The following is a 14,943-nucleotide window of genomic DNA, read 5'->3' as shown; positions in this document are numbered from 1 at the left end:
GTCCTTTGTTTTTTCTCTAAAAAAAGAGATGACGTTTCTCTTAACTGGAGCAACCTGAGACTGGTTCAATACTGTTTACGTAATTTCAACGCGTTCTCGTTCGAAAAGTATTAGTAGTAGTAATAGTCGCGGTAGTAGTAGATGATACTAGTAAGAGTAACAGTAGTAATACAAACACATCATATCAAACATGATATTTGCATTATTACTGTGCTAGGTAGCATGATATCTTTGACCCACTCTATTCAGTGATTTAAACGCTCTTGGCTTGGTCGTGCTAACTGCTAACATATCTCGAGGTTCACAGGTTTGCATTTGTCCTCCTAGCGTCTGCAACACTGACCTGGCGATGATTCTATTTGATCATTAGTCAACATAATGGAATAAAACCCTTTTGATCTCGCAAAAAAAAAACATGCGCTCAGGTGCCTAAGAGCTTCCACCTCGCCCAAGCCGAGGAGGTGGAGGTGGAGCACCTTGCGGCGGAGTCACAGTTGGAGGCAGAGCAAGCGGGCACCGCTGCCTTCGCAACGCTTGTCGCCGATCCAGGCCTCGTGGCTGAAAACCAGGCCATCCTCGACTCTCTCTATCCGAGAGGGAGGTGGCTTATCCACCTCTTCGACATGAGGCGGGAGCAGATCTTTGCGGACAATAAGGAGGAGGAGATGCCGGAGATTTGCCCCACCGCCAATGACCACGAGGTCGGCGGCTCCGGCAAGGGGGCATCGACGTCTTCTTGAACTAGGAGTAGGAAGTTTAGTTCTCTTTACAATCTTTGTATGACGGCCGCTGCATTGCATGGAATTGATGGTTAAAAAATGGGTGGTGTGGTTGCGGACATGGACAAATGAGGGCCGGCCCGCTCCTGTCCGTAGACATATAGGGGTCAGATTTGTTCATTGAGGCTGTAGATGCTTTAAAAGAACTTCGCCGTTGGATTCTTGGAAACTTTTGTGCCGTTGGATTGACATCCCATAATTTTGGTTTATCTTCCTCCTCGAGCTGAAATCCTAATCCCCAAACCCGAACCCATCAAGGTTCTTCCTCCTCTGGCGTCCCCGGCTCGAGGTCGGTACTGTCTAATCTCAAGGGGGAGGGGGCTCATTCAAAATCGAATGATCCAGATATTTATGGTGACTATATGTTCCGAACTCTGTAGTAGCAGTTTCTAAATCACAGACGAAATATATCATGCATTTTGCATAACTTCATCCTACCAAGTAGCAAATGCAGCTTGAAAGGACATTTCTTTCAGCTCTCAGCATTATGTCAGATGAGCTTAGAAGGAAGAAGTATCGATAATCTTGCTACTGATTTGCCTGATTACACAGGCAAGGTCAAGCAATTTGCATACCTTCATGACACTGATCAGGGATGCGGCACTGGAGTGAGCACCGAGCATCACTCGTCCACGCATTAACTGTTGTTAGAAAGTTAAATGACTTGCCAAGGGAAAAGAACACTAGGACAAACAGATCATCAATGATAATCAACGAAGCTTGTGCGCCGAAGCTGCTATAAATGTTTACATAGCAGCACATATACGAATCATCTATCTTAGACCTAATAACCTGCTAGGCACAAAAAGGGGACAAAATTTGCAGGTTAAAATCTTCTCAAGCCTGAGAGATTGTCCTATAAACTAGGTCAAGTTTTCATGACAATATATAGCTATACATAGCTGTGCAAAAGAATCTGGCTGTGCCAGTTCTGACACTTTTAATTCATTTGTAATATTCTTGAGTCTCTAGTGAAGGGTGGCGCGGCCAGCTCTTCCTATGCTGTTACGCCTTATCCCCTCAAGGATTGAGAGATCATCATGCAATGTGAATGGTGCACTGAAAAGAGAGTTGCGGACATCCGGTTAGAAGCTCGAACTGCTAATATGGACAGAAGTATGAAAATAAGAAGATACATACCCATTGAACTCGAAATGGGCAAACTTTGAGTCGTCTGAAATCTCAATTTCCACCCTTGCTTTCCTAGATGTCTGCTTAAAGAAAAAATGGCATTAAATACACTTGCACGTATCTTTTTACTCGTGATCGTCAGTGTTTTATGTAACTACATATCTGAGGGAAAGACATTCCTAGCACCGCGTAGGAATACCATACAATTTATAGTAGCGCCATTCACTACTGTTTGTTCTAATCTATGTTGCTATGCTACGTTAGGTCAGCAATTATAAACATGGGAATGCCAGAGTGCAAGTTGAGCACAAGGGTGATCTAAATACAGTTATATGTTACAGCTTAGTAGCAACTGGCTGGGTTAAGCATCTCTGACAGTTGCAGCGCAAGAAAATAAAATACCTTGACCAATACGAATGGAAGGCGGATGCCATTAACATTCTCTGCTGAGCTTTCCAGTGTTTGGTTACGTAACATGATGTTTTGGAGATCATCAAACTTTAAATGAACAAGAAAGAATCATCAGGAGATATCAAATACACCAGTATATATACAATACTACCTCCGTCCCAAAATATAAGATATTTTTGCAGTTCAATTTTAACTGCAAAAACATCTTATATTTTGGGACGGAGGTAGTAGTAAGAGACAACAAAACCAAAGAAAAGTTGCTGCACATTGTAAGCAACTTACCTGTTTTTCGATTTCCTGGAGGAGTGCCTTCTTGTTCCTAATCTTGTTGACATGTTCTTTACGAACTTCCTATAAAAAAGATGGTAGCAATCAACTCATAATCATACAGGAATGGATTGCTGTGCATCTAACCTGCAAAGTAAGCACAAAAACTGACCTCAAGCTTCTTTATTTTTTCATATCTGTAATTTGAAAGGCCCATCCACCGTATCTCCTTTTTTTCTTTTGCAATAACACGAAGTGCAATGAGAACGTTGAAAGCATCATACACTCTCCGCCTAATATTCTTCTCATCAAACTACAAAGATAAATTTGTTTTCTTTTAGCACAATTACAGATATGATTTTGTTTCTCCTGCAAAAAACAAATAAATATATGATTTTGTTTTTTGCAGTTTGATGAGTTCGATGAGAAATGGACTTGAAAGTTCTCGGTGTGATGTTGACATTTAGCTTTGGTTTCAGTGTTGTAGTGTTTGCTGTAACTTAATCGTCCAGTTTTCTGCTAGGTGGTTGTGTTCCAACGTCATAGTTGCAAAGACAGTAAGGTGGCGGTGCTGGTTAGAGGTTCTAAAACGTGTGGATGTTTGTAATAAGCTTTCTGGAACCATGACATTTGGCGGGCCGACACTCTTTGTATCAGTTCCATACTTCCATGCTAAACGAAATTAGGAGCCATGCTTCTTAATTCAAATTTTTTATAAGTATATGCAAAAAGGGAACAGAGAAGTCTATATTATACAAATAATAGGAACAAACCCCTTGACCAATATGTGCCATGGACTTCAGCTCTGAATAAATTTCATCAGCAACCTGTAATAGAAAGTAGCTGGTTGAGGTAGTTAATGACTCAAGTGGGGAGAAAGTAAATCAGTTCCCAAGCATATATCTTTGAGAGGCGTGTTATGTATCAGCAAAAATGGCATGGCAGCAACGTAATACAAGTATTGATTTTTATGCCTTTCAGCATTTAATGGCAGGATAATTATTTTGCATTGGCATTCAGGATGCTCTTTGTGCTTCATAAGCAGACTTACAGGTTAGATAAAGCCATCCAAAATTACAGCCAAACTCCATTGATATTTAAACATGGCATTCGGGAGTGATTTATCATGGCCAATCAATGAAGGATACACGTGTTTGAGCTTTGGAGAATACCTCATTGTATGTTGTTCTTCCTTTGGCTTCAACTTTCTCACAAACTGCAAAATCATGTCAAATGCTCATCAGGTCAAAGTACCTGTGTGTTAGCAATTCAAGTTTACATTCATGACAGAAAAACATCTCTCATCAAAAAGGTTACAGCGAAACATCTAGTACAAGGGTATAACCCCTCTTTTGCACATCTATGACCTCATGAAATTTCTATCAACGCAACTTCCTCTGACCTAGAACCAGTGTACACCAAAAAGTAACCGCAATGAGCAATGAGCATCGCTATATACTGATACATCATTTGTAATGTCACCCAACATACCATGCTCTAAATCCCAGCATGGCATCAAGCTAACCAACAACGTTTTCTTCCAATCTGACGTGCTTTGTTGTGCCGCTTCTGCAGATGGACTTCGACATCCTCATGCGTATACGCTGGAACAACCTATCTAACTCAGTGCACAGACATACATCAACCTTGGTCTGCTCAGATAAACATTCACTACTTGTAAAATGGTTTGGCAGCCCCCTACCGTGATAGTATTGGTGGCAACAATACTCCAGCATAATACCGTGGAGGAACTACAGCTGACCATTACCACACAAGAGCACAACAGAATACACCACAACAACCAAAAATCAGACAATTGGGGTCTCAACCACCGAACGCCCAGCCTGGGAACCCTCGCCCTCCCCCTCCCGGTCGCTCCCGCGAGCGATGCGGAGGGGAAACCCTAGCCGCCGGCCTTAGGGCCCTCCTCCTCCCCACCTCTCCCCTTGCCGGTGCCGGTCGCGTTGACGGGCAAAGCCCGGTCAGCAGCGGCCGCGGCGAGGCCTCTCGTCCCCCGCTCAATGATAGCCGACGCGGGTCGGTGTGGTTGGGCGGCGGCGCGGCGCTAGCAGAGGGTGCGGCGGCGGCTGGCGCTGGCGGGGCCGATGACTGGCGGCAGCGTGATGGGCTTTGTGGTGCCCCCGGCGTGTTGCGCCCCGGAGTTGTGGCGACAGCCACAGTCGAGAATCACGTGGGCCCCCCTTTGGCGTGCGCGGGGGGAGTGGGCTGGCTCCCGGGGCTTCCCCGTTTGCCCTTGGAGCGGATCTGAAGACGGAGGCCCTCCCTTGAGCTTCTTCTTGCCTCGTCGGTCGGCGCTTGCGGCCTCCTCTAGCGGTTGGTGGGGCAGAGGGTCTGGTAGGGATGGATTGGGGGAAACCCTTGGCCGGTTGCTGCAGCCACGATGCAGGAGGCGCTCCGCCGTCGTTCTCCTTCTTGAGGGCGGCATCGCGATCCTACCCTCACCCTCTCCTTCCCATCCCAGGTGAAAGCCCAAAATCTCTAGATTGGGTGGTGACGGCGCTCTGGCGTCATTTTCTTCTTGAAGGCACCACCTTGGCACAACGGAGTGGTGGTCGAGGCTTCAACACGGGATGTGGTATGTCGGATATTTTCATTGGTGTTCCCGCTCAGCTGCTTGCAGTTGAAGTTGATGCCTGCGAGCGGCGGTGGCGATGTTGGGGCGCTGCGTGGTGCGGTGGCCGTGCTTGTTGTCCTCTCCCCGGCAACCAGATGGTCCTGGTCATGCGAGCTCAGGGGTGAGCGACTCTGCCTGTCGATGGCGTAGTGTCCTCCGATCCAGGACTAAAGGGGGCCTTCTTCGAAGGTAGAGGAGGATGGCGGACCGACAATAGCTGGCCTCTAGGGAGTTGACGGAGCGTGGCAATCCTTCTGCAGTGGCGGGCCACTACCTCGTCTTAGTCACATCATGTGCTCGTCTTGTTCGCCAAGCGCCTCGATGCTCAAGCTTGTGCTTGGTGCATTCGGTACTTGTTAGTGGCTCCTTTGCTATCATGTATCTTTGCCGTTAGTGTTTCTTCTTTTTTCTCTTTTTTTTGCTCTTTTGTTTTGACTTGTATGAACTTGTGATGCGGTGGTTGTTTTATAATACAAAGAGGGGGGAAATCCTTATTCGTCAACTGCCAGGAAAGATCGCTCCTAGCTGGCAGGGTTGCAACAGCTGAACATCCAGCCGTCTGCTTGCAACCGCTGAATGACCGGCGGGGAAAGCCGCCGTTCCTAGACGCATGCTCGCAGCCACCGACCGCCCAACCGGGAAAGACGTCGAACTCCCCTCAAGTCGCCTACTTCCAGCGGCTGAGATCTCAAGCTCTGCACACAACCGCCTTTGACTTTCCCCTCTCCGCCTCGGTGCTGTCTTTTCCTTGTCCATACGGCCAGCGCAACAGTAAAAGAATCTCGTGCCCTTAGAGCCACAACGCGATGGGAACACATGGCACGATTGACTTCACCTGGGCCGAGGCACGCAAGGCATGGTCAACACCGGCTGACCAATGGGGAAAGGAGGAAAACAAACTCTGGATTGTTGTGGGCTCTCAAAATTGTTGCCCTGAGGGCAACTCCAACGCACGACCCCAAACAGACGTCCGTTTTGTCCGCTTTTCGTCCGTTTGGGGGTGGCAATGGGGCGGCGTCCGCCCGGATTTGTGGATGCGCCGGCCGTGCACCCAACGCGTGGCCGCATTTCGGCCGCCAGAGGCCATTTATACTAAAATCAACCATAGCAAGTAGTTCAAATCAAACATAGCAAATAGTTCCACATCCGAAATAGTTTTACAACCCAATTGAAACAAAAACAATATCGAATAGTCTTACAACCCAATCAAAATTTGTTTCCATGAAAAAAAATTAAACCGATAGATCTACTGTTGCCAATATGAGTCCACATGTGCTCAACCAAGTCATCCTGAAGTTGCACATGAGTCTGCCAATCACGCATTTCACGATGAAATTGGACAAACTGTTGAAAAGTTGCAGGAGGTAGCTGCTCAGGCTCAACATTTTCACCCTCGAAATCAAACCCTTGGTCGTAGATGCTATCACCACGCTCATCCTCCACGATCATGTGTGCATGATCACACAAGCAGTCATCACCTCCCAAAGCTTCTGAGTGCTCCATGTCAATGCAGGGTTTCGAACGATACACCATCGAGATTGAAGCACACGAAAAGTACACTCCACATCCTTCCTAGCACTCTCCTGCATTTGGGCAAATCTTTGTCTCTTCTCTCCTTGCGGATTGGGTATGGTCTTCACAAGAGTTGACCACTGAGGATAGATACCATCAACTAGGTAATATCCTTGCTGTAATGGTGGCCATTGTTCTCAAAGTTGACCTCTGGGGAGTGGCCTTCTGCAAGCCTTGCAAACACTGGAGAATGTTGAAGCACGTTGATATCATTGTGAGAACCAGCCATGCCGAAGAAAGAATGTCATATCCACAGATCTTGTGAAGCCACCACTTCAAGTATGATAGTGGCACCTTTCAAATGCCCCTTGTACCGCCCCTGCCAAGCAAATGGACAGTTCTTCCACTTCCGGTGCATACAATCTATACTACCAAGCATGCCCGGAAAGCCCTTATCGGCATTGATCGCCAACAACCTCTCTGTATCAGCGGCAAGTGGCTCTCTCAGGTACTCAGGGCCGAACACTGCCACCACGGCCTTGCCGAAATTGTACATTGAGAGGAGACATATGGACTCACTCGTACGCACATACTCATCCACGAGATCACCAGGAATTCCATATGCAACCATGCGGATAGCCGCAGCGCATTTCTGGTAAGAAGAGAAGCCAAGCTTGCCAAGGACATCCTCTTTGCACTCAAAGTATGGGTCATATCCTACCACTCCCTCCCGAATACGATTGAACACATGTCTCCTCATTCGGAATCAACGACGAAATTGATGTGGTTTGAAGAGTGCAGCATTCTCAAAGTAATCGGCATAGAGAAGGGTGTGGCCTTTCTCCCTATTGCCGTTCAAGGACGGAGCATGGCCGGGGATTGATCTCCTGAACCGAGGCCGCTTCCTACTAATGTGGTCATGGACGACCAATGTAGCCACCACAAGCTCTTCATCATCCGAGGACGAATCATCCGATGAGCAAATGAAGTTGTGAAAGAAATAATAAACCCTACTATCCATTGTACCTTGTGAGCAAAGCGTCGAACGCCTCGGGGTCGTGGTGGAGATGTGGCCAGAAAGTGCACGTCGTGCTCCCCTCGCAGGCAACAAAGCAAGGTTTGGGGTCGGTGGTGATGGTGGGCGCTCTGCCGCAATGCACGCCCTGCCGGAAGTTGTTGCGTTGACGGGCGACGCCAACGGCCGTAGCTTCTCTCACGCCGGCAACAAGGAACCACAAACGCCGGCAAAAAGCTTACCGGGACGCGGGTGTGGGACGGCTATGGCATGGCGTGGCCGTGGTTCGGACGGCCTTGGTGGAAGGCGACACGGACGGGAACGGGGGTGGCGGCAGCGATGGCGGGGGCGGAGGGCGGAGGGAGGGCAGGGGAAGAGAAAAGGGGCGGTTGTGCCACCGATGGGTGGGCCAAGGGGAGGGCGGCACGCGCCCCGCCCGTCCCCGCGCGTCCGTTTAGCCGCAAACGCGGTCCAAAGTTGGGCCGGGAATGGGTCGAAAGTGGACTGAAAACGGACATTGGTTCATTTGCTCACGCGCGTTGGGCCGTCTGCTGTCCGTTTACCCCCAAACGAACGCGGACGGGCCATTTGGGGTCGGGGTCGCGCGTTGGAGTTGCCCTGAATCGACTCATATCGCTCCACCACGGAGCCACTTGCCAACAGGCCCCACCCCATCAGCAGATCACTCCACAAAGCACAGCACATTGACCAAGTCAAATTGTGGACTGAATCTCAACTGGAATACACCAATTGATTGAGAGAGCTCCTGCACCTTCTAACCTAAATTGGCCATTCTAGAATTCAGTTGGGGTAAACAAAGCAATATTCTCCGACAAAATCCCTCGACAAATGGAACCTACACGAAGATTGGAATCTGCTATAGCAATAGCCAGAGCAAAGAAAGCATTGGAATCCCACACATCGTCTATGAAGAACACCAAGCCCCGCATCAAATCGCCCAAACTGGTTCCTTCCAGAAACGTTCCACAAATACCCCAGCAATATATGCGCGACGAACCACGCTAGTTAATTAGCAAACACTCGAGCTTTAACCATGGCGCATAATCTGACCTATTTTGCTGTACTCGCGGAGCCCCCAACCGGTGATCCTCGGTGCCGCAGCCTTCTCCTTCTTCCTATCTTTATCCGGGTCAACAGCCTCCTTCCTTTGGACCGCATTACCGCCGCTGCATCAATCAAGAAACCCACAGAAAAATCCCCTCCCGTAAAGCCTCGATACGAAGGATTTGATCAAGGAACCGAGAGCAAGGATGGGATGGTGGTTACCGTTCGGGAAGCGGGGGGACACTGGAAGCTTCGAGAATGTGCACGCCGGTCAGGTCCAGTGCGGCGGGAGCGGCCGCAGCAGCTCCGCCGCGGGGAGGCGCCATTGCGGTTCGAGTGATGTTTCGGCTGGCCAGAGAGGGGGGAAGAGAGAGGTCGTGTAAAACTCGCTTTTTTCACCCTTTACCAGAGTAGTAACTTTCAGGGAGGAGAGGACAGGTCGTGGACATTTATTACCTGTTCACACCTGTAAATTTCAGGGGAAAAAAAAGAATTCATGAGGGTTGAAATCCTACCAAATTAGAAATAATACCAAAAACAATACAAAATTCACTTGATTCAAATAGGCCCTTAAAACATACAGTGTGATAATATTGAAAACATAAACTTGGTTCTGAACATATTCTCTTTGTTATTAAAAAAAACATATATATCAAGGAGAATTATGAAGTGTTGTTTAGACTAAGAGGTAACGGTGATGCACTGGCTCATAAGTGCCATAAATCTCGTGCATGTATTGGCTCACTACGCCTCCACCTCTGCCTTCTTATACAAAATGAAATAAAAAATAGGAAAATAATAATACACAATTAAATGTAAATTAAACGTGGTAGAAGTACTTATAGAAAACTATATATATCCATATGACCCACACATTTGGTATTTTTCATTCGTAGAAGCATTTCAAGCATCCAGTTCCCTACATAACGATGGTCCATATTAGTGTTGAATGGCACTATAGAAATTAAACCCTATTACCTAGTACTACCCATGAGTCGAGTCCCCATAACCCCTCGAGTTGCGCCCCCTCCAGGGCGATTGAGGGCGAGGGGAGGGGGCTAGCCCCCTACCGCCGCCCCCTCTCCTCGCCCCTCGTCGTCCCCAGTGGCGGGTGCGGGGTAAGCCCGTGCACCACCGGTGATGGGAATGGCAGGGATCTGCTCGTGTTGTTGCTGCCTGGAGGGGTAGGAGGCGCGAGATCCTCCTCGTTCGGTCGTTTATCCAGGCGGCAATCGTGGACGCTGAGTCGGCAGGGGGTGCAGCCGGTCAGCGGAGTGACGGAGTCCTGGATTAGGGGGTGCTCAGCATGTCAGTTGCCCATCCTTTGGGTTGGGCTGAGGACCCCCCTAAGCCTATCCCTGGCAGGCCTAGTTCGTCTGGTCCAGAAACATTAAGAAGGAATGACGCGAAGACTTGGCGTATACTCCAAGACATAGACATAGGACTCGGCACGTTTGCCCCTTAGATACGACCAACCATGTGTAAACCCTAGGTACCCGGTGTCTATATAAACTGAGGTGCCGGAGGGCATAGAGGGAAGATTTCATTCACATCTGATCTCATTGTAGATCCCAACTTTGATGGTGGAACGAAAGCATGAAATCAAAAAAAATCCTACGAACACCCAAGAGTCTAATCTAGAAGATGCATAGCAACCAAGAGGGGGAGTGTGGCTACATACCCTTGTAGACTGAAAGCGGAAGCCGTAAAACGCAGTTGATGTGTCGTACCCCCTTCGCGATCCAATCACCATCCAAAACCGATTCTAGCGCCGAACCGGACGGCACCTCCGAGTTTAGCACACGTGCGGCTCGATGACATCTCCTTCTCCTTGATCCAACAAGCAAAGGGGAGAAGTAGATGGGATCACAACCAGCACGACGGCGTGGTGGTGGTTGTGATGCACCGGTAGGGCTTCGCCAAGCCAAACTGGAAGGAGGTGGTGGGAGAGAAGGGAAGGGGTTGTGCCAGGGAAGGGGTACGACCGCCCTCCCACCCCCACTATATGTAGGGGCAAGGGGGAGGGGTCGGCGGCCCTAGGGGGTAGCTTGCCCCCCAAGCCAATGGGGGGCATCTAGGGTTCCCCCCAACCCTAGGCTCATGGGGCCGAGGGGCGAGTGGTGCCCAGCCCACTAGGGGCTGGTGCTGAAGGAAATATGCCCTAGAGGCAATAATAAAGCTATTATTTATATTTCCTTATATCATGATAAATGTTTATTATTCATGCTAGAATTGTATTAACCGGAAACTTAGTACATATGTGAATACATAGACAAAACTGAGTGTCCCTAGTATGCCTCTACCTGACTAGCTCGTTAATCAAAGATGGTTAAGTTTCCTGACCATAGACATGTGTTGTCATTTTACGAACGGGATCACATCATTAGAGAATGATGTGATGGACAAGACCCATCCGTCAGCTTAGCATAATGATCATTAAGTTTTATTGCTATTGCTTTCTTCATGACTTATACATATTCCTCTGACTATGAGATTATGCAACTCCCGAATACCGGAGGAACACCTTGTGTGCTATCAAACGTCACAACGTAACTGGGTGATTATAAAGATGCTCTACAGGTGTCTCCAAAGGTGTTTGTTGGGTTGGCATAGATCAAGATTAGGATTTGTCACTCTGAGTATCGAAGAGGTATCTCTGGGCCCTCTCGGTAATGCACATCACTATAAGCCTTGCAAGCAATGTGACTAATGAGTTAGTTACGGGATGATGCATTACGGAACGAGTAAAGAGACTTGCCAGTAACGAGATTGAACTAGGTATGATGATACCGGCGATCGAATCTCGAGCAAATAACATACCAATGACAAAGGGAATAACGTATGTTGTTATTGCGGTTTGACCGATAAAGATCTTCGTAGAATATGTAGGAACCAATATGAACATCCAGGTTCCGCTGTTGGTTATTGATCGAAGATGTGTCTCGGTCATGTCTACATAGTTCTCGAACACGTAGGGTCCGCACGCTTAACGTTCGATGACGATTTGTATTATGAGTTATGTGTTTTTGGTGATCGAAGTTTGTTCGGAGTCCCATATGAGATCACGGACATGACGAGGAGTCTCGAAATGGTCGAGAGGTAAAGATTGATATATTGGAAGGTGGTATTCGGACATCGGAATGGTTTTGAGTGGTTCGAGTATTTTACCGGAGTACCGAGGGGTTACCGGAACCCCCAGGGGAAATATTGGGCGTACATGGGCCTTAGGGGAGAAAGAGGGGAGCCTGCAAGGGGTGGCTACACCCCCCCATGGGAGTCCAAATTGGACTAGGGGAGGGGGCGGCGCCCCCCTCTCCCTCTCCCTCTCCTTCCTTTTCCCCTCCGATGAGAAAGGAAAGGGGGGGGGGCGAATCCTACTAGGAGTGGAGTCCTAGTAGGACTCCCCCCATGGCGTGCCCCTCTTGGCCGGCCGCCTCCTCCTCTCCTCCTTTATATACGGGGGCAGGGGCACCCCATAGAACATCAATTGTTCTCTTAGCCATGTGCGGTGCCCCCCTCCAAAGTTTACTCCTCCGGTCATAGTGTTGTGGTGCTTAGGCGAAGCCCTGCGCGGATCACATCACCATCACCGTCACCACGCCGTCGTGCTGACGGAACTCTCCCTCGACCCTCTGCTGGATCAATAGTTCGAGGGACATCATCGAGCTGAACGTGTGCTGAACTCGGAGGTGCCGTACGTTCGGTACTAGATCGGTTGGATTGTGAAGACGTTCGACTATATCAAACCTAACGCTTCCGCTTTCGGTCTACGAGGGTACGTGGACACATTCTCCCCCTCTCGTTGCTATGCATCTCCTCGATAGATCTTGCGTGATCGGAGGAATATTTTTGAAATTGCATGCTATGTTCCCCAATAGTGGCATCCGAGCCAGGTCTATGCATAGATGATATGCACGAGTAGAACACAAAGAGTTGTGGGCGATAATAGTCATAATGCTTACCACCAATGTCTTATTTTGAGTCGGCGGTATTATTGGATGAAGCGGCCCGGACCAACATTACATGACCACGTGCATGAGACCGGTTCTACCGATGTGCTTTTGCACACAGGTGGCTGGCGGGTGTCTGTTTCTCCAACTTTAGTTGAATCGAATTTGACTATGGCCGGTCCTTGTTGAAGGTTAAAACAGCACACTTGATGAAAAATCGTTGTGGTTTTGATGAGTAGGTAAGAACGGTTCTTGCTAGAAGCCCGTAGCAGCCACGTAAAACTTGCAACAACAAAGTAGAGGACCACTAGTGCGCGTCGGTCCTAAACAAACGGTGTTTTACCCCTTTCTACGACGGCATTTGGAACCGTCGCCAAGTGAGTGTGTGCGATAGGGTGTCCTTCCCACACGACCCAGAAATCGTCAGGGATAGGCCCTCCTAGGACCCAGGCTGGGGCCGTGTGCGATCGGGCGAGGCATCGAAACCCAATCATTTCCGTTATTATGTACATCCCACACGGTAATCCGAGAAAATTATTTCCGTAGGTATGTACATCCCACACGGTAATCCGAGAAAATCATTTCCGTAGGTATGTACATCTCACACGGTGAATCGCAGAAAAACATTTCCGTTCGTATGTATATCACACATAGTCAATCCAAGGAATACGTTTCCGTTCTTATGTACATCCCACACAGTCAATCCAGGGAAAACGTTTCCATTCGGATGTACATCCCACACGGTTTTATGTATACACTCGTGTGTGAAAGGTGTAACTATCACACACGCTCTGCCTTGGTTAACTGTTTGCTTTCATTAACTACATCACGCACGATTTGATGTAGAAAACTGTGTGGCATTGGGCTATCCATCACAAGCGCTTTTACTGCTAGAACCCTTTGCAAAGGTCCATGATCGTCTGTTCTATTTTTATTTTTGCCTGTAATTTATTATTCTAATTGGAAATTTTGAAATACGAAACGTGCATTCAAATTTTCAGCACAATGGTTCAACAACGAATCCATAAATAAAATTGCCAGTACAATATGTTCAGTAATTACAGGATTTGGCAGCAATTAACTATGATGAACCATAGTATTTAAAGGCGGTAAAGGTGAAGAGACAAGTGTAAATCATTTTGACTGCCGACGGTGTTGAAGAAGCGGAATGCCCATAATGTGCCTTCCTGCATGCCATAGGCACGAACCACTTTTATCCAACCCCTTGTGACGATCGCCCGCCCATCCTTCACCGCCTTCAGGAAGACTTCTAGAGCATTATCATGGTAGCATGAATTATATACTTTAACCTTAGTTGCCTCCACTCCGGTCATGTAGTTTGCAAGGTAATCATCAGTAAATAGCTTCGGAAACCACTGAAAAGAGAAAAATATCAGATACTGAGGTCTAATAGAGTAACTTGTTGTGGGCAAGGGGAAAAGGCAACACATTACTTACCATCCTAAAGTTCACTGTTGTCTTCGACAAAGTGTAAATAAAGAGCTTAATTCCAATCACCCATTTCTTTCGCCTAACAATCTTTCTTAGTTTCCTCACTTGACGCTTGTTCATGAATATCTCATTGCCCCATACGCAAAAGGGATCGAAGCATGGATCAGTACTCCTCATATATGTACCTACAAGCAACCAGTAAATGTTAGAAGCTAAACTGAGATTGCACAAATGATGTAAAATACAACTACCTATGTTCCTAAGTACAAGTATTTTTTTTGAGATTTCAATATGAACTACATACGGATGTATATAGAATTATAGATATAGTTTAGATTAGAATCTAGATTCACTCATTTTGCTCCTTATGTAGTCTATACTAGAATCTCTAAAAATACTTATATTTAGGAATAGATGGTGTATAAGACATGGGATGAAGCTAACCTCGACGGCAAACAACATCACCGCCCATTGTAGCCCTGTGTAAGTACATGGAAAGCCAATGTTAACTGCAACAGGGTTAACATCCACCAAAAATAGCAAATGGTAATAAAACGGCAGCATCTGTAGTAATATCTTCATTTCGAAAGAGTAGCACGGTAGAAAAGGGACGTATTAAAAAATGGATACAACTGTTAATTGCAACAGGCTTAACAACATCCTAATTCATGTTTTGTAAGTTTGTAGCCATTAAAATACAACTCTTTAAAAATGGATACAACTGTT

The 14,943-nt window shown here is 47.4% G+C and overlaps 1 protein-coding gene across 1 annotated transcript; it reads right to left on the bottom strand.

Annotated features, from left to right (window-relative positions):
* Nucleotides 1-1,479: 1,479 nt before the first annotated feature.
* LOC123078985 (transcription factor-like protein DPB) lies at nucleotides 1,480-9,225 on the bottom strand. The gene is made up of 9 exons (XM_044501650.1): nucleotides 9,038-9,225; nucleotides 8,822-8,937; nucleotides 3,761-3,804; nucleotides 3,362-3,415; nucleotides 2,761-2,901; nucleotides 2,604-2,672; nucleotides 2,313-2,408; nucleotides 1,920-1,990; nucleotides 1,480-1,838 (listed from the first exon to the last, which is right to left on the bottom strand). Exons 1-9 carry the CDS (start codon nucleotides 9,139-9,141, stop codon nucleotides 1,748-1,750), a joined length of 786 nt encoding a protein of 261 aa, XP_044357585.1. The 5' UTR covers nucleotides 9,142-9,225; the 3' UTR covers nucleotides 1,480-1,747.
* Between the last annotated feature and the right edge of the window lie 5,718 nt (nucleotides 9,226-14,943).

The sequence above is a fragment of the Triticum aestivum genome, chromosome 3D, assembly GCF_018294505.1.
Source record: "Triticum aestivum cultivar Chinese Spring chromosome 3D, IWGSC CS RefSeq v2.1, whole genome shotgun sequence".
Classification (NCBI taxonomy): domain Eukaryota; kingdom Viridiplantae; phylum Streptophyta; class Magnoliopsida; order Poales; family Poaceae; genus Triticum; species Triticum aestivum.
This window is presented reverse-complemented; position numbering and strand designations above follow the sequence as displayed.

Coding starts and splice junctions, on each gene's coding strand:
- LOC123078985 (XM_044501650.1), bottom strand. CDS start 9,141: ATGGCGCCTCCCCGCGGCGGAGCTGCTGCGGCCGCTCCCGCCGCACTG. Junction 3,805..8,821: donor CCGCGAGTACAGCAAAATAG/GTCAGATTATGC, acceptor ATGATTTTGCAG/TTTGTGAGAAAGTTGAAGCC. Junction 1,991..2,312: donor TTCCATTCGTATTGGTCAAG/GTATTTTATTTT, acceptor TTCTTTAAGCAG/ACATCTAGGAAAGCAAGGGT.